The sequence below is a fragment of the Paramisgurnus dabryanus genome, chromosome 19, assembly GCF_030506205.2.
Source record: "Paramisgurnus dabryanus chromosome 19, PD_genome_1.1, whole genome shotgun sequence".
Taxonomy (NCBI): Eukaryota; Metazoa; Chordata; class Actinopteri; order Cypriniformes; family Cobitidae; genus Paramisgurnus; species Paramisgurnus dabryanus.
Genome location: NC_133355.1, coordinates 7,435,949 through 7,462,177, shown reverse-complemented (window position 1 = coordinate 7,462,177; position 26,229 = coordinate 7,435,949). Strand labels below are relative to the sequence as shown.

At 39.5% G+C, this 26,229-nt stretch overlaps 1 protein-coding gene across 15 annotated transcripts; it reads right to left on the bottom strand.

Moving 5' to 3' along the window:
- Positions 1 to 1,014: 1,014 nt before the first annotated feature.
- On the bottom strand, positions 1,015 to 25,420 carry ubap2l (ubiquitin associated protein 2-like). 15 transcript variants are annotated; one of them, XM_073812763.1, is made up of 30 exons: positions 25,319 to 25,420; positions 23,471 to 23,608; positions 22,204 to 22,281; positions 21,725 to 21,835; positions 21,431 to 21,602; positions 20,201 to 20,296; positions 20,053 to 20,098; positions 19,075 to 19,119; positions 18,608 to 18,714; positions 18,441 to 18,500; positions 18,298 to 18,350; positions 18,132 to 18,217; positions 16,457 to 16,634; positions 16,076 to 16,274; positions 15,679 to 15,989; positions 15,336 to 15,514; positions 15,068 to 15,188; positions 14,728 to 14,767; positions 14,455 to 14,647; positions 14,300 to 14,366; positions 13,888 to 14,191; positions 13,664 to 13,764; positions 13,521 to 13,574; positions 13,353 to 13,434; positions 12,668 to 12,888; positions 12,060 to 12,165; positions 6,199 to 6,333; positions 2,803 to 2,870; positions 2,468 to 2,665; positions 1,015 to 2,350 (listed from the first exon to the last, which is right to left on the bottom strand). In XM_073812763.1, exons 2-30 carry the CDS (start codon positions 23,564 to 23,566, stop codon positions 2,255 to 2,257), a joined length of 3,603 nt encoding a protein of 1,200 aa, XP_073668864.1. In that variant the 5' UTR covers positions 23,567 to 23,608; positions 25,319 to 25,420; the 3' UTR covers positions 1,015 to 2,254. The 15 variants fall into 15 exon arrangements, with proteins under 15 accessions (XP_073668864.1, XP_073668863.1, XP_073668867.1 ...); XM_073812762.1 differs by lacking the exon at positions 25,319 to 25,420 and adding an exon at positions 25,139 to 25,303; XM_073812766.1 differs by lacking the exon at positions 25,319 to 25,420 and adding an exon at positions 25,139 to 25,303 and having other exon boundaries at positions 2,468 to 2,662.
- Positions 25,421 to 26,229: the final 809 nt, after the last annotated feature.

The following is a 26,229-nucleotide window of genomic DNA, read 5'->3' as shown; positions in this document are numbered from 1 at the left end:
AGTAAAAAGTTAACACAATACTCACCAAGACTCCAGACTTCCTTCTCATTTCAGGCAGTAACATTTCACAGGTAGTAACATTTCACATGCAGTAACGTACAGAATTTGTTTATCATTTGTTTATCATATAATAAAATTACATTTCCAGGAAGTTGTCTAACTTGGAAACCACAAATAATATCACAGGACTTTTTCCAACTGTTCAATACTTCATGCGAAACAGAAGCCCTTTTTGTACTTTCTAGAGGAAATTAAGATTTAAAGTGAACTGTTTATAGAAGAAATTAATAACTCAGTGATAAAAAATTGCGTTTGCGACGCAAAAGGTCATGGATTCAAACTCAAATACTCATAATGTATATACCATGTAATACACTGCAGATTGCTTTGGATAAAAGCATCTGCCAAATTAAAAAATTTCAAATGTATCGTACAGTTATTGTGGTCAAGGAAGGAGTTTGCAGAGGTGATAAACATGCAATCCTTATAAAACGAACAGCGTGTTGAAAGAATGAAGGTTTTTTTAAATGACATGCTTAGCTATTTTTTTCCTTTTCTAATGGTAAATTCCTAAATATTTATGATTTATCAACCAAGAAACTTTTTACACAATTGTCTTATCCTAGTCCCAGATTAAAATGCATGTTTGAGCTGCCTCAATTTAAAAACATCGTGTACAGACAGATCTTAATATATATCAGTGAAAGTTTGGTCTCAAGATGCACATCAATAAGTTGTTTGTAAAAACTACTTAACTGTCCTAAAATAACTAAGACCTAGATTAAGAAACTGCCCCAGATAATCAGACTGACAAAGCACACAAAATGTTTTCTTAAAAAAAGACATTCACATCCAAAAATGATGAAAATGTCTTTTTCTTATTTATTTACTTAATATTTATATATATATACTTTTTTACAAAATAAAAAACATTATGAAACAAAAACAAAAAATGCTAACAAGTCTGTGTGTAAGGATTTGACAGGGGAGAAAAAAGCCATCAAACAAACAGACTACAGTACTTGTGTTTATATTTATATATATATATGTACAAGACAATTTTATCCATTTAAATTTTTTAAAACGCACAGTACAAAAAGAAAGTCACTGACAAAGAAAAAAAAAGAAAAAAAAAGACACTCATAGTACAATTCTGTCCATCAGCACTTACCTAATAATCATTTCTAAAAGAATATATTTGGGGACAGAAGGTGGCGTTCTTGAACGAGGACAATGACTGCGGGTATGACGGAAACAACAGGCTGTAGAAAGACACTTGCTCACAAAGGGTGGCCTAAGAAAAACTCAGACCTCTCCTGTACAACATAATCCCAAAGCAAGTGAGACATTTCTCACTTATGGTAAAATGCCGAGGTCAAACACAATCCAGCCTCTCTTTAACAGGGAGGACAGTTAATGAAGACAAAAAACAACAAATCTAGTTTAAGGTGCACTTCTAACATCTGTGGGGTACATTATGGCTTCAAAAAATTAAAGAAAAATACACATTGAAGCCTATAGCATAAGCAGAGCATTCATACAGCGGCCACCCTCACAACACACAAAATCAAAACAAACGTACACACATGCACATACACACAGACGAAGTCTGTGAGCTCACCTATACATTTTTCATATATCTATTTATATTTGGTAAAAAATAAACTTCACAACTGCATTAGCCGATTTAGAGTGATATTTTCCTTTTCTCCAAAATAAAATTTGGTAAAAAAAAATCACTGCGGAGGAAAACAGAGATGCATGTACATTTGGATTGCATGTCCTTACAAAGCAAGCAGCAGACAGTAGGGAAAATAAAAAGAATTGTGTGCAGGGGAAAATATCCACCCGTTCTTCTACCAAACCACTCATTTTCATTTTATCCACCAGTAAAAAGAGAAAGAAATTAAACAGTCCTTTTAGAAAACTGCTATATGTACATATGCCTGAAAGAAAAGGGGGAGGAGCTTGATTTTCATTTTTAACAATACAAACTCCAAATACTCAATACTGAGCTCTCAAAGGCTTAAGTAACTATCCATACACTCATGAGAACCCTCTCCCCATTAAGATGTCTCCCCGTGCACCCTCCTCAACTGATGCATTACAGTGCTAACTCTATTACAGCACCACCAGTGGAACGGGGTGGTACTGCAGGATGACTACAGAGAGAGAAAGAGCGTCGTTGAGGAGCGAAAAGGAGATCTCTGAGGAGGAGGAGAAACTGCAACATCGGACAGGGCAGGAAGGGGTGTTAATTGCCTCCCCAGCTGTAGCTGTTGTAAGCAGACTTATTTATCTGGGACTTCTGTTGGATGGAGGCAGTCTGACTACGCTGTCCAGAGCCAGTCTGTAAAGGAGAACAGAAGAAACTGAAAATCTAGAATTTTATAAAATCTGAAACTGTGCACTACTCATGGTCATTTCTGTCAAATAATTAAAATGTATAACACAGGTGTGTGCTCACCTGTCCATCCTGTTGCAGATGGTGATGGAGCATCTGGGAGTGAGGCTGCTGATGCGGGGCCAGGATGTGCATGTAAGGGGCCGGAGCATAACCCGCCGCTGCTGGAGGATTGATCGGGCCACCGCTCCCAAGTGCTGAGGGCAAACTGAAGGAAGCACTGGGGGTTCCTGTGTGGAAACCCTGCTTCTCGAAAGACTGCTGAGGGCAGATAAATGTGTCAAGGTTAGCATAATCACCATTTACACAAAATGGCATTACGGTATATTGCATGAGATACATAATTTGGGACACAGGTATACTTTAAAATAAGTTAAATGTATGGGAGCAATGCTCACCTGCGTCTTTGTGTAAACAGACCCTGAAATATCAGGTACTCCCGTGTTGCTGGATGTCACAGAAACACCTAAAGGTGGAAAAAACAAATACACTGAATTTTTGACTCTTAATCAAACCCATTTTTAAATTTACATGCAAATGAAGAAAAGCAAACCAATGGTAGTGTACCGGCTTTCAAACAACATCACTAAAACACAGCAACTTGCGCTCTCATACCAAGAGAACTGAATTCAAGCACAGACCGCACTGGCAAAACCACTTTGCGCTTATAAATCGTTGAATACTGTGTACAATGAAGTATCCAGCAAAACAAAATCAACATGCAACGCTGCTTTTCAGCAGCAGTATTGTACTGATCTGGGAAAACATTAAATTAAATTAAATAATCAACTTAATATATAAAGTATTCTCATTTAAAATGACCCTATTGGATGAACCCACTAGTATGACTTGAAAGCATTTAAGGCAATGGTTCTCAACTGATGTGGCCATGGGACACACATTTTTAAATGGTCATCAAGCCACAATCCAAATTTTTAGGAATTTGAATCTCAAAAATTGTTAACTCTTTCCTCCAGCAATCTATATCTCCTCTATTATGCACTAGGTGATGCTCTTACCCAACTTATAAAACACTGAAGCATCCACTGACCCAAAAACATTAAAAAATTGATTTTCTTTTTGATCGTTTTGCTCATCTTTCTGAATCTGATCTGAAATGCTGGCACTGGCTGGAAACTTTTTTTTAAACGCTGGCGGGAACTGTCCCAATTTACTTAACGTAAGACATAAATTGTAAGAATAGTATTTTTTGGCTGTTAAATAGTCCCATGCAAGTTTTCTAGTTGGTATCAGATTTATCATAATATAGAAATTAACATTTTTATATATCTGATTTGTGATGATTATGATTGCAGTCATGGCACAAACATTTAAAATTATGTTTGTTTCCTTGACAGAACTCTCCAAGATCCATCGCCACTTTTGGGTCGTGACCCAAGAGTAAAAAAATAAAAAACACTGATCTAAGAGGCTGTTTACACTTGGCATTAACATGCGTTTTCGTCGATCGGATCACAAGTGGACGACGTTAAAGCCAGGTGTAAACGGTGTTCAAAACTTTCAACCACATCCAGAGGTAGTCGAAACCACTTTCGATCGGATCGCTTTGGAGTTGCGGAACGCAAATGCGGTTGAATGTGTTCAAACATCCAAACGCGACAGCCTTCTCTCCGCCCATTTATCTAATCTGAGGTATTAAACACAAGTTTTACGTCTTTTTTTACTTCTGGTGTGAACATATGGTGAACAGCGCTATTTTTAGCCTTTCATTGATAAAACTACTGCGGGTGTCCTCCGTAGTTTTGTTTTGAAAGCGTGAAAATTGCGTAATCCTATTTCATCAATTGCGCTGAAAATTCAGAGAAAGCTCTAACATATACACGTACAAAACACTGTGCAGCATGTATACTTGCTAAACAAGCAGCGGACTCCGACATAATATTAGTTTGCGTCCATATAAACTCATAATTACTCCTGCTCGCGTTTGAATGACAGCAGAGAGACTCGCCCACTGTCTCACGGACCACCCCCTCACAGTATTCAGGACAAAAGCGGTCGAAAGTGGACAAAAGAGACGGATTTAAATACCAGGTGTAAATGTAATGTGTCTCTCTCGTCCACTTGTGATCCGATCGATGAAAACACATCTTAATACCAAGTGTAAACAGCCCCTTAGAAACAGTTCACCTAAATATGAAAATTTTCATGCCAGCGATGTAATCTTAAATTAATCTCAATTTTAATAATTTTTTCCACAAACATTTCATTTGACTTCAAAAAACAAACATCTACGTATGATGGATGTTTGTGTATTTTTATAAACAATGAGTCTTTTATAGAAATAACATTCATTTCTGTTCTGGTGAGGAAACTAAATTATATACATTTGTATATAGGCGAGTAAATTATGAAATTCCACATTTAAAACATTCCTTTAAAGTAGGGATGTTAACATTTAATCGATCTTTGCGGTTCCGGCGCAAAATGTACAGCCGGAGAAAAAAAAATGAAGCAGCATGCAGAAGTTAAACCAGCCATGATCACAACAATGCTCGATGCCAAACACACACCTGGGCTTTTTAACGTAATGCGAGACGAGGCTGGCTGCCAACGCAACAAAATGGCATGCTCAGTGAATCTGATAGGGTCCGATAAAGAAAATGCAAATACGGTTAGGATACTGAAAGCAAAGACCCTCTTTGAGAGAAGACCTTCAAGATTAGCATAGCAACGCGGCAAACGCTGCTATACACAGGGAAGGAGACCAGAAGCCGTTTTTAATTAACAAATTAAAATGTAATCTGAAATTCTGTCAAGAAACCGTAAACTGTAACTGACTTTCTTTACACTCTGAACACCCGCATTATATATCATTGATCATCATTATTGACTGGCTAAGGCGCTACACGCTACCAAAATTGACTGTTGCGTGTTTTTTTTATGGAAGTTTGCCCTCTCCATAATATAAGCATCTTAGCTGAACGTACGACGCAGGTCTAAGCTAAGGTGAAGACGGGAAAAGTGCCTTTCTTGGATATATAATTACAACAAACGGTGTATCAACGACTCAAAAAGCGAGGTGAACACCAGAAATATAACACTTGATGATAATGAAACTTATTTTGACATGTCATGGACGCATAGACTTTCATGCGACTGTTGCAAAGTGCCCATGTGAGGCGGAGTTATACATTGTGTCTAATCATTATATTTCATTACCAGATAATGAATAAATTGACATCCCTACTTTAAAGGATTGAAAAAAGTAATCGAGCAACAACCATGATCAACACCACAGAAGTTTAATATTTTTTCTCAAACCTTGAAATGTATCAAACTTAGTGACACAACGCACTCACATTAAAAGCAACATTTAGCTCAAGTGATAAAATTAAAGCTTACAGTTACATTAAGTCAATGTGAAATGTAATAACATTATTATTAAAATGTTCATGTTATTTAAAAGTTATGAAAAGGGATTAACATCTTGCCATTTAAGATTTGACAGACAAACCTACGAAAATAAATCAAACATGCAAGTCTTTGAGTGAATGGAAAAAATTCATTCAGAATTCAAAAGAGTCCCCCATAAACAAAATGGATTGAATTATATTATCAATTTCACATGAGAAACTACCCTGATGTTTTCCACCCTTGAATGGTTCCTTATGAAGCAGGCAGAGCTTTGCTGAGACCGGGCACTCTACAGAGGCACAGCATGGCTTTATCGAGCTTGACCAGTCAAGTTAGGAGCCATGAGGAGAGAGAGAGCACTTAAGAAAAAAAAGGGAGGAGGGAAAGGAAATTGGGGTTTAGCGTGAGGCTGCACTCACCCACTCCGGGCCCGGTGACCGAGCTGGCGGGCTTGTTTTGTGCGGAAGCTGCGGCGACGGCGGCAACAGCTGTGCCGTAGCCGCCCTTACAGAAATCCCCGCTCCCTGCCGAAGCCTGGCCCAAATCCTCATAGCCTGCAAACGGTCAGACACACACAGCCACAGCCCCACAGCATTAGACACACACCAGGCAGGGCCAGAGGGAAGGAGTGAAAGGGGCAGGGCATAGAGATGGAGGCGGGAGAGAGGCAAGCCGAGAGGGAGGGGCCTAATCTGAAAGGGTATTGGGTCAGGGGACAATTCTTCAAGAAATGAGACTCGAGTGATGGAAAGTTTATGAAGATAGGAATGGACATAGAATGTAGTGGAAAAATGAAGAAAAGTCAGAAGATGTTTACAGAAAAATAATTAAATGGACAATGAAGACCGTAAATAGGACAAAAGTATGATTTGAAAGTTTATATGCTGGATGGAAGCAAAGCCAAAAACCAAATGGGATGGCTAAAGGTTGACACACAGTTCACAAAAGTGGTGGATGGACAAAAGCAAGCAGCGTGTAGAAAGCATGTATAGACCACCCCACCCAACCAAGCGACCTCCCTCCCACCTCATTCTCCTTACATCACTGGTTTCACAAAAATAAACCTCACCTTATCCTACTATGATCGATAACAAAGCAGTTTCAAAGTTTTGCTCAGGAAGATAGTTAAACATCTTTGACTTTGAAAATGTAAGCTATCGTAAGCCATCATTTGCTCTTAAAACAGTCCTAAATTGAGATTTTCTTGAAGTTGTGTAATGATTTCCCTAAGTCAAGAAGACAAATGATCCTTAACTCTTTCCCCGCTTTTGATGAGTTAACTCGTCAATTAAGAGAAAACGCTTCCCTGACAATGGCGATTTTCTCCAGCAACCCGTATTTCCGCTATTATCCGCCAGGTGGTGCTCTTACCCAACTAAAAAAAATAGGGGTGCACGATTCAGAAAATTTCACGATTCGATTCCGATTTTAAGGCTCAAGATTCGATTCAAAATCGATTTTCGATTCAAAAACGATTCACAGTATGTAAATGTAGTTTACTTTTTCCCATCCCAGCCAGCAAAAACCAAGACGTTGAAATGACGGCTAACTATAGACCCAATATAGACCGGCTATGAGTAACCCACTTCTACCCTAAATAGCCTTGAATTTGGTTACATGCCATTTTTGCCAAAATAACTTGAAGATGTATGATATTCCAACATGTAGGCAAAGTCAACAGCTGTTCAAGGTGTTTGCTTTCATTTGTTTTAAACTTATACGTATCGATCTATTCTTGGGCTATGGTAGACGTCTATTAGATTTTCACTGACAGCCCAAATTTAGCCTGGTTTTAGCCCAAATTGCTTGCTGGGATGTGACTGATTGCAATAGATAGGGCTGCACGATTCGGAGAAAAAAAATCTAATTGCGATTTTTCTGATCAAAATTGCGATTCGCGATTTAAAGTGCGATTCATTAGTATATAATAAAAGAGCTACATCCAGGTTTGTTGTGGTGGTTTTAATACCACCAAAGAAAGATGCTGTGCTACTGTTTATTTAAAACCTCTAAAACATTGTACCAAGTTGTCTGCAGGACTTTGCTCTTCTGCAGACCAACTTTTTTAAAATCTAAGAACATTAAAATACAATTTAACAAAATATTTTTGAAAGTTTTATTTAAAATAACATAGGCCAATGTATTTTGGCTGTCACTACAACAATGCTTCTGACAAGCAAATGTTTAGTTTTTTCTTTTAATCATAAGACTATTCTCATCTTGTTTTACTTTTCAGGCATCTGTCATAAATGTAAATATATTAGTTATTAGAATCTATGATTTAACATAAGCAAAAATACAAATAAAACACTGCACAGTCCTCACTGTAGGATTTTAAATGTGGAGCTGCAGAAGCTTGTTTAGTTAAGAGTAAGGAGTGATTTTAATGTTTGGTGTGTAAAACATTTTTGACACAGAAAGCACCAGGTTACTGTCTGTCACTTTAAGACACAAGACAGCTTTAAAACTGCTTAGCTTTAATGTACTGATAAACATCCAGCTGTTTATGTTCAATTAGACAAGAAAGAAAACTTAAGTTTAGGGATCACGCGTGTGCTGACTGCTCTCTGTGTGCGCGCTTCATGAACCCTCGTGCCTGTAAATATTCAAAGTGGTGCAGATGTGCGCGTGCAAGAAAGTATAATGTACCTCTTTCGTCTGCTTTGTTCCGGGCTTTAATGAAACCTGCTTATAGTCTGATGAGGCGCTTGTCATTGTTTGCGATGCATGACGAGAAACGGACGTATATACACACCTTTCTTTAAGTCCAACATTACACAAAAGGGAAATGTTTTCGCGCATTTCTGTCCTTTCATTTGCCGGTTAATGAGTTATAATGGGTTTTAAAAATGACTGAATCCAAAATCTGCCAACTTCATGACATTCCGCGTTGTGCAGTTAATTCCATTTGTATGCATTTCGCAATGCTGTCCGTGTTTTCTGCATCGCGGAAATCATATGACCGTACAATTTGTTGAGGAATTGAACTGCTGCTCGCGCTCATGTTTTCCTAATGGTGTTATCTGACGTGTTGTCAGAACCTCAGTGTTAATGCACTCTATTGGTTTAAACTGCATCAAACGTAAAATGCGCATGAAGCGAACTGTCAAAAACTGCGTACTAGATGATTGTTATATTTGATAGTTTTGAATCGAAATAATCGCAGCTCTTGTGATTCGAAAATCGCATCCATTCACATCGCGATTTCGGTTTAAAAACGATTAATCGTGCAGCCCTAAGATATACAATTTTAAAGAGAAGAAACACAACAAATTATATGTAGTTTGATATTACTTTATGTCTTTATGCAAAAATAAAAACTAATATGAAGCAATTAGATGACCCCTTTTATCAAACTCTATTCAATACAATAGTATATGAATGAAAGACAGTGCAGGTCTATAGATTATAAATGTGACTGGTGTTATAATGGTTATTATTTCTATTAGATAGAGCAGAAGCAGGAAAAGTGCCTCTCTTTCTACTTCTCTCTTGCAGATTAAAAAAAAAAGCTAAATCCACTCATTATTTCAGATTCAAAAGTCTACTTGATGTCCCAGTGACAGGGGACTTTACATTACAGCTTTGCATTTTGTAAATCTTGATTCAGCTTGAGCTTTGCTCGGTCAGTGCAATAGGCTTAACATAGCATTGTCTTTTTGCTACCATCCCTGTCCAAACTTTTTAGATTTTAGAAAAGATATGGTTTATTAATATTAATAATAATAATAATAATAATAATAATAATAATAATAATAATAACAACAACAAAACAAGAGCCAGTTGTTAATCGCCATAGAAACCGTCTGCAAGCTGAAGCTGCACGCGAGCTTTAGTGCGGTAGCACTCACGGCCATTCTCCGATCGACTCGGATTTTACACACAATATTAATCAGACTTGGAACGCGATGTAATTGAACTATGACTGACCCGGACCCGACTGACCATTTCAAATACAAACCCGGAACCATATGGGCCGCGGGTGCTCCGTGAAGTCCTCTAATGGTACAACTTTGCTCAAGTTCAGAAACATGAAGGATGTGACATGAGCTTGTTCGCGTCGCATCCCAATTCATTGAGAAACAGACAGCACGTGAACGCACACCGAACTCATCATGTCGCACACAAAATGTCATTATTAAAGAGTGTCATCATCACGGAAAAACAAAAAAGACAAAATTTGATGCCAGATATACTTGGGCACTTGTTAATATTCCTGGGCAGCGCTGCAGCAGCAATGTGTGGGAAACACTGTGACAAGAGTGTGCAGGCGTCAGTGTGACTTCGACGCGCCATCTATGGGAATACTGAGATAAACTCATTTCAGGACAATAGTAACACGGCGTTACAAAAAAAATATATGAATCGATTTTTGGAATTCTATGAATCGTTTCGGAATCGGCAATGCCTGAATCGCGATTCAAATGTGAATCGATTTTTTTGCACACCCCTATTAAAAAACCTGGAAATATCGCCTTAGGACAAAAAGTTTAAACTCTGTGTCCGTGTCCTAAATGGCACACTCCGGACTAGTGGACTTCCTCAGAATCGACACGTTGATGACATCAACTAATGCAGACCTAAGGGACCAGTGGTGGCTCATGACTGCTCATCCGAGGGGCGATAATTCAAAATAAGTATTCGGAGTGTCGTGTGTTGCTTGGGTTTTCAAAATGCGTTTCTTGCATAATGTAAACCATGTGCATCACGTGTTTTGATAAAAGAGATGCTCACGTTCACAAAATACACAAAAGACACTTCCTTAACAGTAAACTGATTACACATGAAATTTAGTGAGTATCTGGCAAACATGAGCATCTCTTTCATCATAAACCATTTAGACACATCTGCATCAGGCACTTATTTTGACATATCCTGTGTGAATCACGTGTCCTCTCGATGCGCAGAACACATATTTTGAAAAAAGGAACCACACACGCGGGCTACATGCATGAGTCCACAAGGGCACACCAGAGTCATGTTTTGAGACAGACTCTAGCGTCATGCCAGAAATAAGAAGAGAAGTTGCCCATCAGTGTGAACTCCTCCCATCCGTCGTCTGATTGCTCTTTTGCAAGGACTTCTGGGTAGGTAAAGTGCATGGAGCCTGCAGCAGTGCAGGCTTCGCCAAAGACTGCATCAAGGGGGTGCTGATGAGCACACTTAAAAAAAATGACAGATGGGACACCCTACAGAGTACGTTTTGATCATCGCTTCGAAAAAATGTTCTACAGCTATTGAAAGTTACCAAGGGGAATATTTTCGGGGCACTGCGTAATATCATCCTTGATACGACAGAAGAGTAGTGTAGTTCCTAGCCATACCGGCCTAGAAATCTTTTAATTTTCTGTCGGTCTTTGTACACGATGTAACAACAGAAGCGTCAAGTTTTAAATAGGAAAAATATCGAAACTCTTTGGTTATTTTTGACAGCGATGCTAATGGTGTAATCAGATTCAATGATTATGCTAAGCTATGCTAAAAGTGGTCTTTTTTTAAAAACGCTGGCGGGGAAAGAGTTCACACTACATCTTATTACATCACCGATTGGTTGAGTAGTTAAAGTCCGTGTAAAGTCATTTCAGGCAAATGTTTCTAAACACATGTTAGAAATGTATTGCTGAAACACGTTATAAACACTGAACTACGTAGTATTAAACATTTCGATGTTCAGTATTATTTGGGTGGGGCTTAAGGTTTGTAGTGGTATTTAAAATTTGGCAGCTTTCCCGCGAGTGGGCATTGTTTCAGCAATGACAGTCGACACGCCCCCAGCATTTGAGAGTAGAGAATCCTGCCTGTTTTTCCAAAATTGTGGAAAAAAGTATTTACTTGCTTTTTTTAGTTGTTCAAATTTGGGATGGTGGTTTAAATAACATGTTTCTTTGGTGTGACAAACTCAGAACACATTTAATATCAGACTTTACAGGGACTTTAAAGCTTTGTTTTTTTTAAAAAGTTTCCATGCAGTACACTAGCGACTGTGTAAACTCAGACATTGCAAAACCGAACAGCTTGCAAGCTGGAGCAACAATGAATTTTACCCACTGCAACATGATTGTGTCAAAATGATGCATTTCGTTTCACACACACACACAAAACAATAAATCTGATCTTGCAGCCAACTTGGAGATTGGGGTAACTGAGCAAATTTTTGCTAAAACGGGGCTCTAAACTGCTACTTAATTACATGAATGAACAATAAGATAAGACCTTTGTATTATTCAAGCTTAACAATACAGATGTTGCATGAAAGGTCAAACATAGAAAAAAACATTACCAGTGCTGTATCCATGAGACCCGTAGCCACTCGCCTGCTGAAATTGTGTGGCTGATGCATTGATGCCAACATTCACACCATGTTGTTTGGACGAGGTAGGAGCCACCTGACAAAACAAATTAAAAGTCTTAAGGGGATCCCACACCGGCCGCGCAGCTCAGCGCCACGTCGCGCCTAGCAGAACTCGGAGGTATCGTAAACCGGAAGTGCACATTAAATAGCGCGAGCTTCGTCAGATAGCGTCTACTTCAAAATGCAAAATATACGTTAGCAGCCAATGTTAATCCTTAATGATTTGGGGCAAATATGATGTTATTTAATGTTAAGCTATGTGAGTGGCGCTGTGTGGCGCGACAGGGATTTGAACAACTTCCTGAGTCACAGCTGGGCGGCGCGGACAGGCGCCACCTGGCGGCGCCGGTGTGCGTACAATCATAGAAAACAATGTATTCAGTTGATTTAGAACGGCACGGCGCAGCGCTGAGCGGTGCAGCCGGTGTGCAATTCCCTTTAGGGGACCATTTACACAACACTGTTGTCAACAAAAAAAAAAAATGCATTTATGTTTAATCAGCTAGCTTTTTTTGAAAAATACAACGAGTACTTACAGGAAACATGGCAGGCCCGTACTGGAAGGTGTTGGGCAGACCCGGTACCCCAGTGTAATAGGGAAGGCTGGTATAGCTGTATCCAGGTGGAAGGGCTGGGCTGAGGAAGGGCTGCTGGGTGGTGTGATGTGTTTGGGTCTGATTCTGCTGCGGCTGGGCAAGCGTTGTGGCAGGGGCAGGAGACGAGGCATCAGCCCGACCAAACTTTGACAGGTCACCAGCTTAAAGAAAGAAATTTTAAATGTGACAGAGCCGATTTCAACATCCTTTATGGGTCATATACAGATTAAGTGATCTACATGTCTGTTCAAAACCTGATGGTTGTCAGTAAACAGCTAAAACATTTGCCTGGCATGCATTGCCCTCAGGTGTTGCTATGGAAACAAAAGATAGGATCTGCTATTGCAACGGATTTGTAAGCTTTTGATTGGTGATCACCCAACTGTAAAACCCATTCGTTATCTCTACAGACCTATTTTTCCAAATCAAGGTACTAGTTACAGAACGATACACCTATTGTGCATCATAAAACACCTACTCTGTATTCTGTGGGTCCTTAAACTTAAATCAGCCCATTCAATGCACAATGGGCTGCTATTGGGGAACCATCTTTTACCATTGGAGTTCATCTACAGACAAAAAAAACCTAAAATAAATAATCTCTACAGTACCAACTGTGCCTTACCAGAATAAGGATTGCTTGTTAAACTGCCTTCCCTGCCAGTAAGCTGTGTGGTAGGAGCGGCAAATGGAATGCTGTAATAGTCCTGCAAGTAAAGAAACAATGTTACAACCTCATAGTCCACAAACACAGTGCTGGGTTGGTGTATAACACTTGTCCTATGATACTCACCAGTGGTATTCTGGTCTGTAGCATCTGTAAATCATCGTAGCCATACATCTGAGGCTGTAGGACATAAGAGGTTTGTGAGATAAATGAAACGCGTGACCAAACATACTTATCACGGAGTACATCTAGGATAACAAAACACAGACCAGAAGACTCACTGGGTAGGGGTGAAGCAGGCCAGGAGCCATGATGTAAGGATTGGGCAGCAGAGGTGGCACACCAGGAGGCAGGTTTGGAGGTGCTTTCCCTGTTGTGCAAAAAATGATGTCCATCACAAAGATAGAAGCAATACACACAAATTAAAGGTATACCTTTGAATGTACTATGAGTGACAAATCTCATGTTTAGATGTTTAATTGGCATTCCTCACCTGAGGCAGCCGTGCTGCGGGACGAGGCGGCTGATGAAAGTGGCACAGTGGCCACAGAGGATGAGGATGCAATAGCTGTGGGAGGAACCATGGAGGCCATGCCAGCAGCGCTGTTGAGTCCCATGGTCAGACTGCTGACCGGGCCCAGAGCCGACTGCGCAGATACCAAACTGACAGATGACGAAGGTGCCACAGGGCTGCCGTGGGACATGGGGGCCGAAGTAGAGGAAGAAGCAGGTGGAACTGAAGAAGGAGTCGGGTAGGATGAGGAGTGCAAGCTGGATTCTCCATCTACACTTTGGTGCTGAGATTAGTCACATAATTACACAAAATTGACCATAAGCAAAAAACACATGTTTATAAATTCATGCGTTTAATACAATAGGACAATTTTCACACATTGAAAACTCACCAGTAGACTTGCGTTTGAAGTGCGAACTGAGGAAGGTGTCAAACTGTTTTGCTGCGTCTGGAGGGAGCTGAAGAGCAACATGCACAATTATTATCATCTCAACTGTCATAACACAGCTCAGAATAAAGAAAGGCCACAACAAAGCATCATCATACTTATTGTGTTGTGCAGCCAATGAGCTTGGGGAGGAGTCTTCATGGCCAAGAACACTAAGAGGCGACTGATTGGATGTGGTCAGCAGGGAGGGAGCACCTGATGAGGGATCAGCCAATGAAGACATGTTGGAAACCGAAGATGGGACGATGGAATCAGATGTTGGCTTCAAAGGCACTGCAGAGCCTGCTGTAGCTGGGGAACAAATAGTTAATTAGCTTGACATTAACATCAATGATAATGTATTTTAGCAGTTTTGTGAAATCTGAGCATACCTTCCAGAGATTGTGACGGCTGTATCGAACTGAACCCGTTCTGTGGGACAAGGAAAAAAAGACTTTTAAACTCAAATGCAGAATGCAAATAATTTATTTTTAGAAGTGTAATTTATTTTGTGGTTTTAAAACAAAGATAAGATGAAACATGACCCTGCCTCTGAAATTCAGGCTAAAGTCTTAAATTATGAGATCAGGAGCATCAAAGTTCAATTTCAGTTATTGATTTTAAATCTTTGACATGACCGTACTAAGTCAATATTAAAGATATCAAGGGTATATTTTCACAGACTGTTCAGACAGGTTCCTGGCTAAAGTCATTTGGATCGAGTGGTCTTACCTTGGCCTGTAAGTCTTTCTGTGGTGATGACGACACAGAAGGGGGGTAGCGCCGTGTCTGGCTGGCTCTCTGCTCGTACAGCTCCATCTGACTGGGGTTGGTCAATGCTGAAGACTGCTCACTGAAGAACATTCAAGCAAAAAATCCAACCATTAATATAAACATCAGTATGTGTAGCAATAAATGCTAATGTTAGCATAGCAAATAATGCAGAACAGGTCAAGACAAGCATCAAAGTTGTGAATACATAGTGATACGAGACACCTACTTGCTAACGCTTGTGTAAAGGCTATTCTGGCCTTGGTTTCCCGGTGTCGTCGTGGCAACAGCTGCAGAGGCATCGTACTCTGAAAGCACCGGTTCAGATCCGAACTGTAACGCTCCAAACTGCAGGTTTAGCCCGGATATGTCTGCAGAGCCTGGCATCTCAACTGCAAGAGCTGGAATCTGAAATCATAGTAGATAATCAATACTATAAAAAGGTAAAAACATGATAAATTTAGCCAATTAGCAGTCATTTTATCTACAACAATTCAAATTACAACGTATACTTGTTTACCTCAAAGACAGCTCAAAACTCAAAAGGAATGCTGAAGAAGAAAAAAAATCACCTTGGTTGTGAGGGAAGCCCTCTTCTTCTGTTGCTTTAGTTTGTGCTGATGCAGGGGAAGAGGGCTGGATGCTTGCGGGTCCATAGCGCCGGAAGCGTTCTGCTGACCTGAAGCCAGTGCAGATTGTTTAGGGATAGATTGGGGCAGTGAGGATGAGGAAGTGGACTGAGGAGTCAGCGAGGAGGTGGTGGAAGGGGGCGTGGCTTTGTCCTGCAAGAAAGCATCAATCATGGAAGAGGCAGTGGAAGAGGGCTGGTAGGGTTGCCGTTTGGTGAACGGACTATGTGCGGGATCTACTTGGGGCTTCATCTCTGCAGAGAAACACAACGATGGATACAGTTCAAACAATGGACAGATTTATATAGAATTAATAAAATGGTCATGTTGGCACCATTACCGTATTGGCTCAGTGCAGGACTAGTATCCCAGGTAGAAGGACCGGCGTTGGGTGGTCCACTTTGTGAGTGCTGGGCTGCCAGCTGGGCCAAAGCCTGGGCCGTCTTAAACTGCTCCAGAAATTGAGAACCAGTTGTGGAGCCTCCAGTGGTTACTTTAGGGTCTCCTACATCACCAAATCCCTTACCGAGCATGCTCACCTGAGGAAAGAACGCTGATATTATATGGCTGACTATACGAGTGCAGTCATGGTTTAATGTCGTCATCAGGGATATAGTGCGATAAATGCACAGCAGAGGAAGGGTGCAGTTAATTCGATTAACAGAAATAAAAAACAAAATGACGACTGCACAACAACCACTGAAAGCAAATGTTAACTGACCATGCTGTGCTGGCCGTAGGGAGCACTGCTGGAGGATTGGGACAGTGAGGCTGTCTGCTTCGAGCTGCTGAACACCAGAGACTGAGGCAGAGATGAAGGCTGTTGCCCTTCAAGAGGAGCAGGTTCTGCCTCAGAGGAAGATGGAGGCGTCTTCCCAAGCAACACCGCCAAATCAATCCTGAACGGCAAACAGAACACACAAAAATTGTGAAGAGTGGTATGCAATCTGTCAACAGGGTTCCCACACCTTCGTTAACTTCAAATATAAGGACCTTTCAAGGACTTTCCATGTCATACCCTTAAATTCAAGGACTAAATGTGGGGACACATTTCAAGTGAGAGCAAGGTTACATTGTGTTGCCTTTAAATGATACACTGTTACAGTTCCCTTTCGAGGGAACTCGTGTTGCGTCACTGATGTGACACTTTGGGGACGCCTCCAGGGCTAAGTACGTCTGAATGTGTATAACAAATTCAACCAATGGTGAGGCTTACCGACAAAGACAGGGTGACACGGGAGTTAGGAAGTATACTGCTATCTGAAATATTGCCAAAGACGGCGTTACAGGGACACAGGAAGTATGGCAAGGGAGACGCAGCGTAAACCGAGACGTTTTCATGTGTCAAACACAACTACTCAAAAAAACATTTTGGTATGAATCAATATTCACATACAGAACATAAAAGCACTTAAAGCGAACAGTTAAATTTTTATGATATTCTACACTACACAGTGAATATAGATTTTTTTCCAGAAAACTTCTTGCATAAAAAAGATTCAAGCACTCTCAATGACCTGTATCTATGTATGTATATTTTCAAAAACTTCCCAGGGCCTTGAATTTTCGCCCCAGATTCACAAACGTTCAAGGATTTCAAAGACACTTGGGAACCTGGTGTCAGTATACTTGTGTGCCTTGCCTCATGTAGGATTGTTTTTCATTTTTGCAACCACTGTTAAATGGCGCTGACCTTTATTTACTTACAACAAAAACTATCACCAACAAAGTTCTTGTATTTTTGAATTCGATCAGAAAATAGTTCAGCTGTGTGATAATGCATTATTCTAGCATTGCAAAGGTCAAGGTGTGAAGCCAGGAACAAGCAGTGCATTACAATCTGGTATATGTTTTTATCACTGTAAGTCACTTTGAATAAAAGATAAATAAATGCATAAAAGTAAATCTAAAATGTGCACATCTTTTGATTTTTTTATTCTTTCTGGTTTAAAGAAATGTACTGCTTTTAACTTGTTGAACTCCATAGAACGAATCTGTGATATGCTGTTATTTTCCACAGAAAATATTTTCCCATAGCCTTATACATATTTATACCACGGGTCTGTTGGATGCTGTATTCTAATTGGCTGAGAAATGTTCCGTGGGTATGCATTAATTTCTGATAACCGCACACCTAACTTGTCAATTGTCTTAAAAATAGACGCCAGAGCAATGTTTGTGGTAACCGTTGTATAAGAGGAATAATTGACTCCAGTCCTTTGAAGTATTTGAAATGAAAATAATGCACACCCTCGGTGTAAAGGCACGACGCACACCTTGGGTGTGCATTATTTTCTTATACTTCAATGGCCCGTCGTCAATTATTCCTTACCCAATACAGCTTGATCCAGAGACTTAACACTGTGCATTAATGTATGTGTTGATACAGCTCGTACCTCTGTCCAGCTGTAATGGTGACATTCTCTTGTGGAATGGGCATGGACGCCACACTGGAGGCAGTGAATATCTTGGTCTCTGATAACTTCATAAAAGATACCAAGAATTAGCCTTGCTGATCCTACAAATAGAAACAAGATATCAAGTTTCGATTCAAAAACTCACATCTTCATTCCAGTCCTCCGTACCCCACTCTTCTGTGGCAGTTCTCCACGCACCTGAAACACATCCAATACCTTTATCATCAGATGTACAAAACCTTAACAAAAAGAAGTCACACCAGCGGTTAGATCTACAAATAAACTGACCAGGGGTGGAGTCAAACTGTTGAGGATAGCTTGTTCCCTCTCCTCCTGTAAACTCAAGCCCTGTGGAAACAAACACAATGTTAACATACATTGTATTTTGGTGTAAAATATGCCTGAATTCATCTGGATAATAGGAAGTGTGAATAAGGGTTTGTGACTTCACTTACGGTTTCCATCCTCAGGTTCCAGGTTGCCAGTGTTACTCCAAGTGCTACCACTTGTGTAGCTCTCATCTGTTTGGGCTGGCTCTGTGTAGTCCGCTGGATTAAACGTACTGAAAAATAACAAAACATACTTTCAGCTGTCTTTTCATAGATACTGAGTGAAAGAGGGAGCAACATTGCAAACAAATAAAAGCATAAAACAAGCCAAAAATTGTCAAATCACTGCCAACCTGAAAGCACACTCCCCATTTATGACTTGCTAACTGCGATTACATGAAAGTTGACAGCCGCTCTTGAACCCATGACCCAAACCGGCAGAAACATGATAAGAGAGCTGCCCTTGAAAACGCAACACATCGAAAGCGCTGTGCGACCAACGTTCTTAGTTTCATCACTTCGTACTTACTACTAAATCTTGGACCCTCAAAAACACAAACAGACAGACACACCCATAAATAAGTTTAACTCACCTCTCATCTCCTGACAAATCATATCTGGGGCCTTTATCAATCTGGCTTTAGAGAGAAACAACAGGGAGAATTACAAGCAGCTCAACATGGGCAGAAAGAAGGGGGTGTATTGTGAGATCGTATGTGTGTTTGTGTGTGCGTGAGAGTGCTCGGGGTTAAACTCCTATATCTACAGGTCCATTATCAGTTTTACCACCACACCTACACTACAGGTATAACAATTAAAACCGAATGCAATAGCTAATTTGCATTTTATGTGCAACATGGCAAATAAAGGCTAAACTCATACCCTGGGATTCAAAGGGTCAAGAATAACCAAACATGCATGCAAGTCCAAATGCACACTTCAAACCAAACACACGTCAGGCACCAGACCATTAGCTCAACGGAGGCATCCTCAAAGTAAAAAAAAGCTTGACTGACAGGTGGGCACTTCTACACTTCACTATGACTCTTCAGGAAGTAAGAGATGCTAATTGACATACCGATTTAGCAAAGTTTATAAACAGCGTTATTCTTTAAATAGCAAGCGCCTGCTCTTATTCATAACACGAAAATATTTTCTCAACAACAACGAGACCTCACAATACCACATTTCAGAATCGAGCAATTTATTGAATAACATTTTGAAAAGTAACCGCACCAAACCCACAGCAGTTATCTTACCTGTTCAAAAACCTGCAAGGAAAACATGTTAACTAAAAAAGCCCATGCTATAAAGGTTTGTGTAGACTACAAATCCACACGCACACCTCAAAACAAGTGCACTAGCTAGTCTTCAAATCTAATAGGTACAAGATAACGCACACCAAACTCACCATTAGAATCAACAGCACTTTACATATTCATAAAGTTACTAAAGCCCAAGACTATGAATTTTGCAAACTAGCCAAGTACCATCCATCCAGGATGATGTTCTGTAGTCGTTACTGAACCTGAGAATAACAGGAAGTACCCCGAGGAGACACGCAAACTTACCCCATACCCTGAGCTGAAAACCTTCCACCTCGCCTACCAGCTCCACCTGGAAAACGAAACAGCACTTTATTTTAACCGTGATCAAAAAAAATAATAAAACATGCCGACGTGAAGTAAAATGCTTTTCACTACATGCAGCAATATGTACCTCTTCCTCTGCCTCTTCCCCGACGGCCTCGTTCTGTTCCTCTGCCCGCAATGCCTCCTGTCTTGGTTCCATCCAACCCGTTCTCTTGCCCACGAACTGAAGAAGAAAAAGGAAATGGACTGATTCAAGACGTTTATGGTAAACAAGAAAAACATTAATGGCTTAATAAAAATGAATAATGTTCAGCCCAATATGACAGAGATCTTAAAGGCTCCATTATGTCTCAGACTAAATCCTTCTAACAAGGCAGTTTGTAAAATTATGCCTTCCCAGAAAGACACTTACAACATTTACTTGGACTTCACACTTGCACATCCTTTTGTACTGACACACATTAAAATAAGAGTCATCACATAAAGTGACACGAAAATGTGAACTTTGTGACACATGATCGACCACAACAAAGCCAGGAAGTACTTTTAAGTTGACCACTGTGATGTCAAACACCTAAATGGTGCTTTAACAGAACAGTTAGTAGCAAAATCTAAACATTACTGTTGACCGGTCAATGTAGTATAACCATACTAGTTACATTATACTTTTTTCAGTGATTCATTACTTGGCATATTACAAAAAAAATTGCATTTGCTGATTGATTTTCTCTATAACTTGATCATTGTATAATAAAATATGGCACAACTAATAAACAAAATCCTGATTTGTACAAGCCATTCATCGCTTACATTTGTAGAGTTTTGTTACATAACTTCATAAAACATTTGAATCTATTTGAAAATGATCTTTCCTCAGTATCACGTGACTGCTAAACAGTGCCAGGTCTCAAACTGCGAGACAGATACTAATCAGACCACAAGACTTCTCTTTATGTGAAGTATCTGAGCTTTTTGTTGCTCTCTAACTCAGACAGAGACTGAGTGAGAGTATCCGGTATCCGCTCAAACTTTATTCTAACACACGCCGTCCCTTCACAACTACAGAGCGAGCAGAAAGGGTTATGTTGTGTGTTGAAGTCTACCTGAGGAAGTAAAGTGGACCAATCCCAACACTTCTGACACTTTAGATGTGGATACGGGTCACATGTAGACGACATGATTCAACCATTCGATTATGCAAGCTATTACTATCATTTATCAACTAAACTACAAGACTCCACACTCAGTTAACTCAGGAAGTACTATCTAAAATGGCCAAAATCAAAATGTTGCATAATTTAGGATAAAAAATAACTAGCGACTAATAAGAAGTGTCTACGACAGCATAAACACGTACACTCTCGTCCACGGCTGGCTCCACGGCCCCTCCGCGGGGCTCCTCCTCTGCGGCGCGCCACATCTCTTTCTCCTCCCCGCTCTCGATTCTCCTTCCCTTCATCTCCTCCATCTGTCTGTGCACTTTCCTTTTGACCTGACACTTTCTTCTTTCCAACCATTTCCCATGAGTCCTAGGAAGATAAGAATTCAATTCAGACACAACTTTAAACACAACGATCTCTGCGTTCCTGTAGCTCGCTGGTAGAGCATTGTGTTAGCACCTCAAAATCTTTAAACCCACGCATGGACTTACAGTGTCAGGGCTGCCCTCCAACAGGACGTTGATGGCTCTGTTGACGTCTCCGTTGCAGTCGTGCAGCGCTATCATGGACTCATCCTGATCTTTTCCTGTGATGTCAACCAGCTAGAGAACAACAGATGCATGAGGACACAATGGAATCAGCTGGGTGGACTTTAGCTGGGGTGTCAGAGCCTGATGTTGCTCGCAAACTCAGAATGAAACCGAGCGAGAGCATCCGGTATCAGCTCTTATTGATCTAGCACGTATCGTCCCCGCCAGCGCTATACAGAGAGCGATGAGGGAATTTCTGTGTGCGATTTGAAACGAAAGTGCAACACACGCAAAAGACGGCTGTGAATTAACAGCAGGGTGTTTACCATTAACAAAAGATGATAAAAGAAATGCTACCTATAATAAGAAGAATACCAAATAAAACAACATTTGAAACTGGGATAAAGTAGAACAATCATGTTAGGAAAGACTGATCACACCTGTTTGACCTTTTCCTCAAAGTCTGCATCGTTGTGGTCCGAGATCATTTGCGCAAGCCGGATTTGCTCAGCAGTGGCCTGATGGACAGAAACGCATAGAAAATGGTTATATCTGATCCAAGGACACAGCCTCACATTAGCGCACACAAATATCTATACCGATCAAAATAAAACTAGTAACTACAGTAATTGTTTTTTTAAATTGATTACCTACTTATATATCATGTCTCAAGTTTAAAGCGTACATTTCACAAGACTTTAAGATGTCAAATAAATATTTGGTGTTCCCAGAGTATATAGGTGAAGTTTTAGCTCAAAATACCATATAGATAATTTATTATAGCATGTTTAAATGTGTCGTTTTAGGGTGTCCTTTTAAATGCAAATGAGCTGATCTCTGCACTAAATGGCAGTGTTGTGGTTGGATAGTCCAGGTTAAGAGGCGGTATTATACCCTTCTGACATCACAAGGGGAAACAAATTTAAATGACCTATTTTTTACATGCATGCAGAGAATGGTTTACCAAAACTAAGTTTCTGGGTTTTTCTTTTCACATTTTCTAGGTTGATAGAAGCACTGGGGACCCAATTATAGAACTTATACATGGAAAAAGTTAGATTTTCATGATATGTCCCCTTAAACAAAAGCCAGTTTGAGATAGTCCATCCTGATGATGAAAATTGGATCATGCAGACGGACGTAGACAGCTGAGGTATACTTTGGGCTTAAAGCAGCCCATAAACATTTGCTATTTTTATTATTATTATGAATAATAATAATAATAATAATGCTATTTGCAAAAATATTATTAAATATTAACCTGCCAAACCTTTTTACAGTAAAACGTAGCAAGCATTTCATAACAACCTAATCAGGCAAACGAAACCTTGTGTCTGTAGTGACTCAGAATACAGATGAGAAGAAAATAGGTCAGATTTGCTCGGGCATAGATTTATGATTTATTCCTAGAGCCCTTCATTTCATTTAAAGGAACATATCAAAAAATAGACAGCAGTAATCCTGGCCAAACGTGTCAGGCTGGTGGATGCTTCCTCCACTGATTTAGGGGGTAGCATTAGGGATATATCAAATTAATATAACGTACCCTATCACTACCGATAGATAGATAGATAGATAGATAGATAGATAGATAGATAGATAGATAGATAGATAGATAGATAGATAGATAGATAGATAGATAGATAGATAGATAGATAGATAGATAGATAGATAGATAGATAGATAGATAGATAGATAGATACTCACCTGTGGCCTTTGCTTGTGCTGTGACTGGCTCTGTGTCTGACCCTGCGTCTGCTCCCAGTTGCCCCGGGTCCGGCCTCCGCCAACTGAAGTCATCATTTACAGTATATACAAATAACAGTATTTACAAAGGAATAACACCTTAAAAACAAAAGAGAGAAAAAATGTTACTAATAACTATTTATGAAAGTGACCATTTTAAAAAAAGCATGTCTTTACAAACCATATGCCATACACGCACACACATATGCTAACTGTTGTGTAGCCATTTTGAATAGCCAAACTGGAAGTAAACAACATGCCTGACGTTTTTGAAACAACAACGAGGAGCTAATTTTACCAAACCACGACAGCTAAATAAATAAAATACACAAATTGAAAGGTTTTTGACTAAAAAAAAAAATAATTATAAACACAGAACGCCGTTTATAGTCAAGCTGCAACAGGTCCCAAAAAAGCCGCTTCCGGTACCTGATGCTCGTTTCGTCTTTAAAGGTACATGCATATAGCCGTATATTTGGTTAAACGACATTAAATTCTCTCCACCTGATGCAAGTTACGAAATGTCTTCCGTGTGAAGTCACGCACTCAGACCTGCGCGTGTGGTGGCCAAAGCGAACTGCGCACTTCGACACAAATTCACTCGGCGTGACATAAACGCGCGGGACCAACCGCGGGAAAACAGACCGACGCCGTGATAAATGGACCACCTGACGACCGAAGACAACAAAGACACCCAATGGCACATTTCAACAGTGAGCTTATGAAGCCTGGAGACGCGCATCAGTCATACAGATCATGAATGATGGCAAAGCATAAAACTAACGTACAGTCATATTAAAGATGAGATCCATTTCATTATTCAAGTTCACGGTCACGCAGTTCAACATGGGTAGATAAACCAGTTATGTAAACATTTAAGTTATAGGTAGAATTAACTAGGTCATGGAGGTGTTTATTAACATTGCTGCTATTAAAAATATAAATTAAAACACTGCAAACTAACATGTACAATAACCAGTAAACCTGTTTTAAAATATTTTAGTGCCTAATATCATGAAAGACATCATATCTGTAAGACTGGCAAGATCGTATTGATTTACCAGATCAATAATATGTTATTAAACTTAAAAACAATATTAAGACGAGAAAACATTGTAACGTTACATAAATTACTCATGGCCACGCAAGGGCTCTATAGAAACACGCTGCTAACTCCTATCGTTCAACCCATGTATAAAGGGTATAAATTAAACAAACATCTAACAATCCAACAACGTTTGTAAAAAACTATATGCCAATTTAAATCCTAAATACACTGCGGATAAATATACGCATTCGAGTGGCTGACGGGTGGCTTCCGCTTTAGCTGTGTCTAACCTCATGGTCAGCGATTAGGCATCATGATGCTGGTCCTAATAATTAAACTTTCCCAATGGTTTATCACCTCGATTATTTGCTATAGTAATTGGCAGACTATCTGGGCAAATCGGTCATAAGAGTAATCGATACGATTGTATTTTTCTTTTGTTTTAACGGGGAGACACACGTTTCCCCCACTCCGCGAGATAAGGGAAGCTCTCTCCGGTTCGCCTGCGCACTCAAAACCGAGGCTTCACTGAGGCCTACAGGCCCCGAATGATTAAAGTGAACAACAGGCGAGGTACTGACCGAGAACCCGGTGGATGTTGGAAATTTGGAGCGAACACCGACCGACGGAGGCTGCAATATCGACCTCCTAATCAGACGGAAACAAAATACAAACTCCTTCGCGTCCTAAATCAATTCCGCTAGCCGACGACTAGGCCGAGCAGACTCGCGTAGACAATAAACGATAGAGTCAGAATTTACCTGTTTCTCTTCCACACTGACACCCGAATCACCGCGTCACGTGGTTTATCACAGTCAGGGCTGCTTCACGCGCAGAATCCCGACCATGTGATCAAAACGCACTCGCGTATATATAAAAACAGAAAGATGTTATTTCATATATTATGTCACAGCTATGTTATAGTCAATTGTTATCATATTGTGTGTTTCACAAAAGTATTTTATTGCGTTTGGCTCTTTATACAGAACATTATTTTGTGGCATTATGTAATTTTCCTATTCTGTATGGGGCATATATAAGTGCTGCATGTACCCCATACGGCAAAAATAAATTTATCTGGCCAAAAGTATGCTTTAAATATATGCTAAATACATTTTGTAGAAAGTAAAGCTTAATTAAATATATTTTTTTAATTTCAAAAATATATTTAATTTTAACCTTCACATATTAACATATATTAGGGGAAACAAATACATTTCTAATTTTACAACCTATACGGCAAAAAAAATTATAATAATAATTTCTTTGTCAAAATAACATACAAAGTTTTTTTCCAATGCGATGGTAATATAAATTGTTTAATATATATAAAATTATATATATAATTTTTTAAATATATTTCAAAATATAAAAAACCCCAAAAAATATTGGTGAAAAATGCATTTTTGTAAAAATTTCATATTATACATATATTTTTTTCGGCCATTTTTTGTATATTTTGAAATATATTTAAAATTATGTATGTGTGTATATTTATATTTTTTTCTTCGTATGGGGCGTAAACTGTACATTAAAAAGATATTATCACAAACAGCTAAATAATTGGTACCATAGTAAGGTATTATGGTAATAATAAGGTGTGAATATTGTTTGTAAGTGTTACAATTGCTGACAGTAACTGTAACAAACTGTTTTTAAAATCTATAGCATT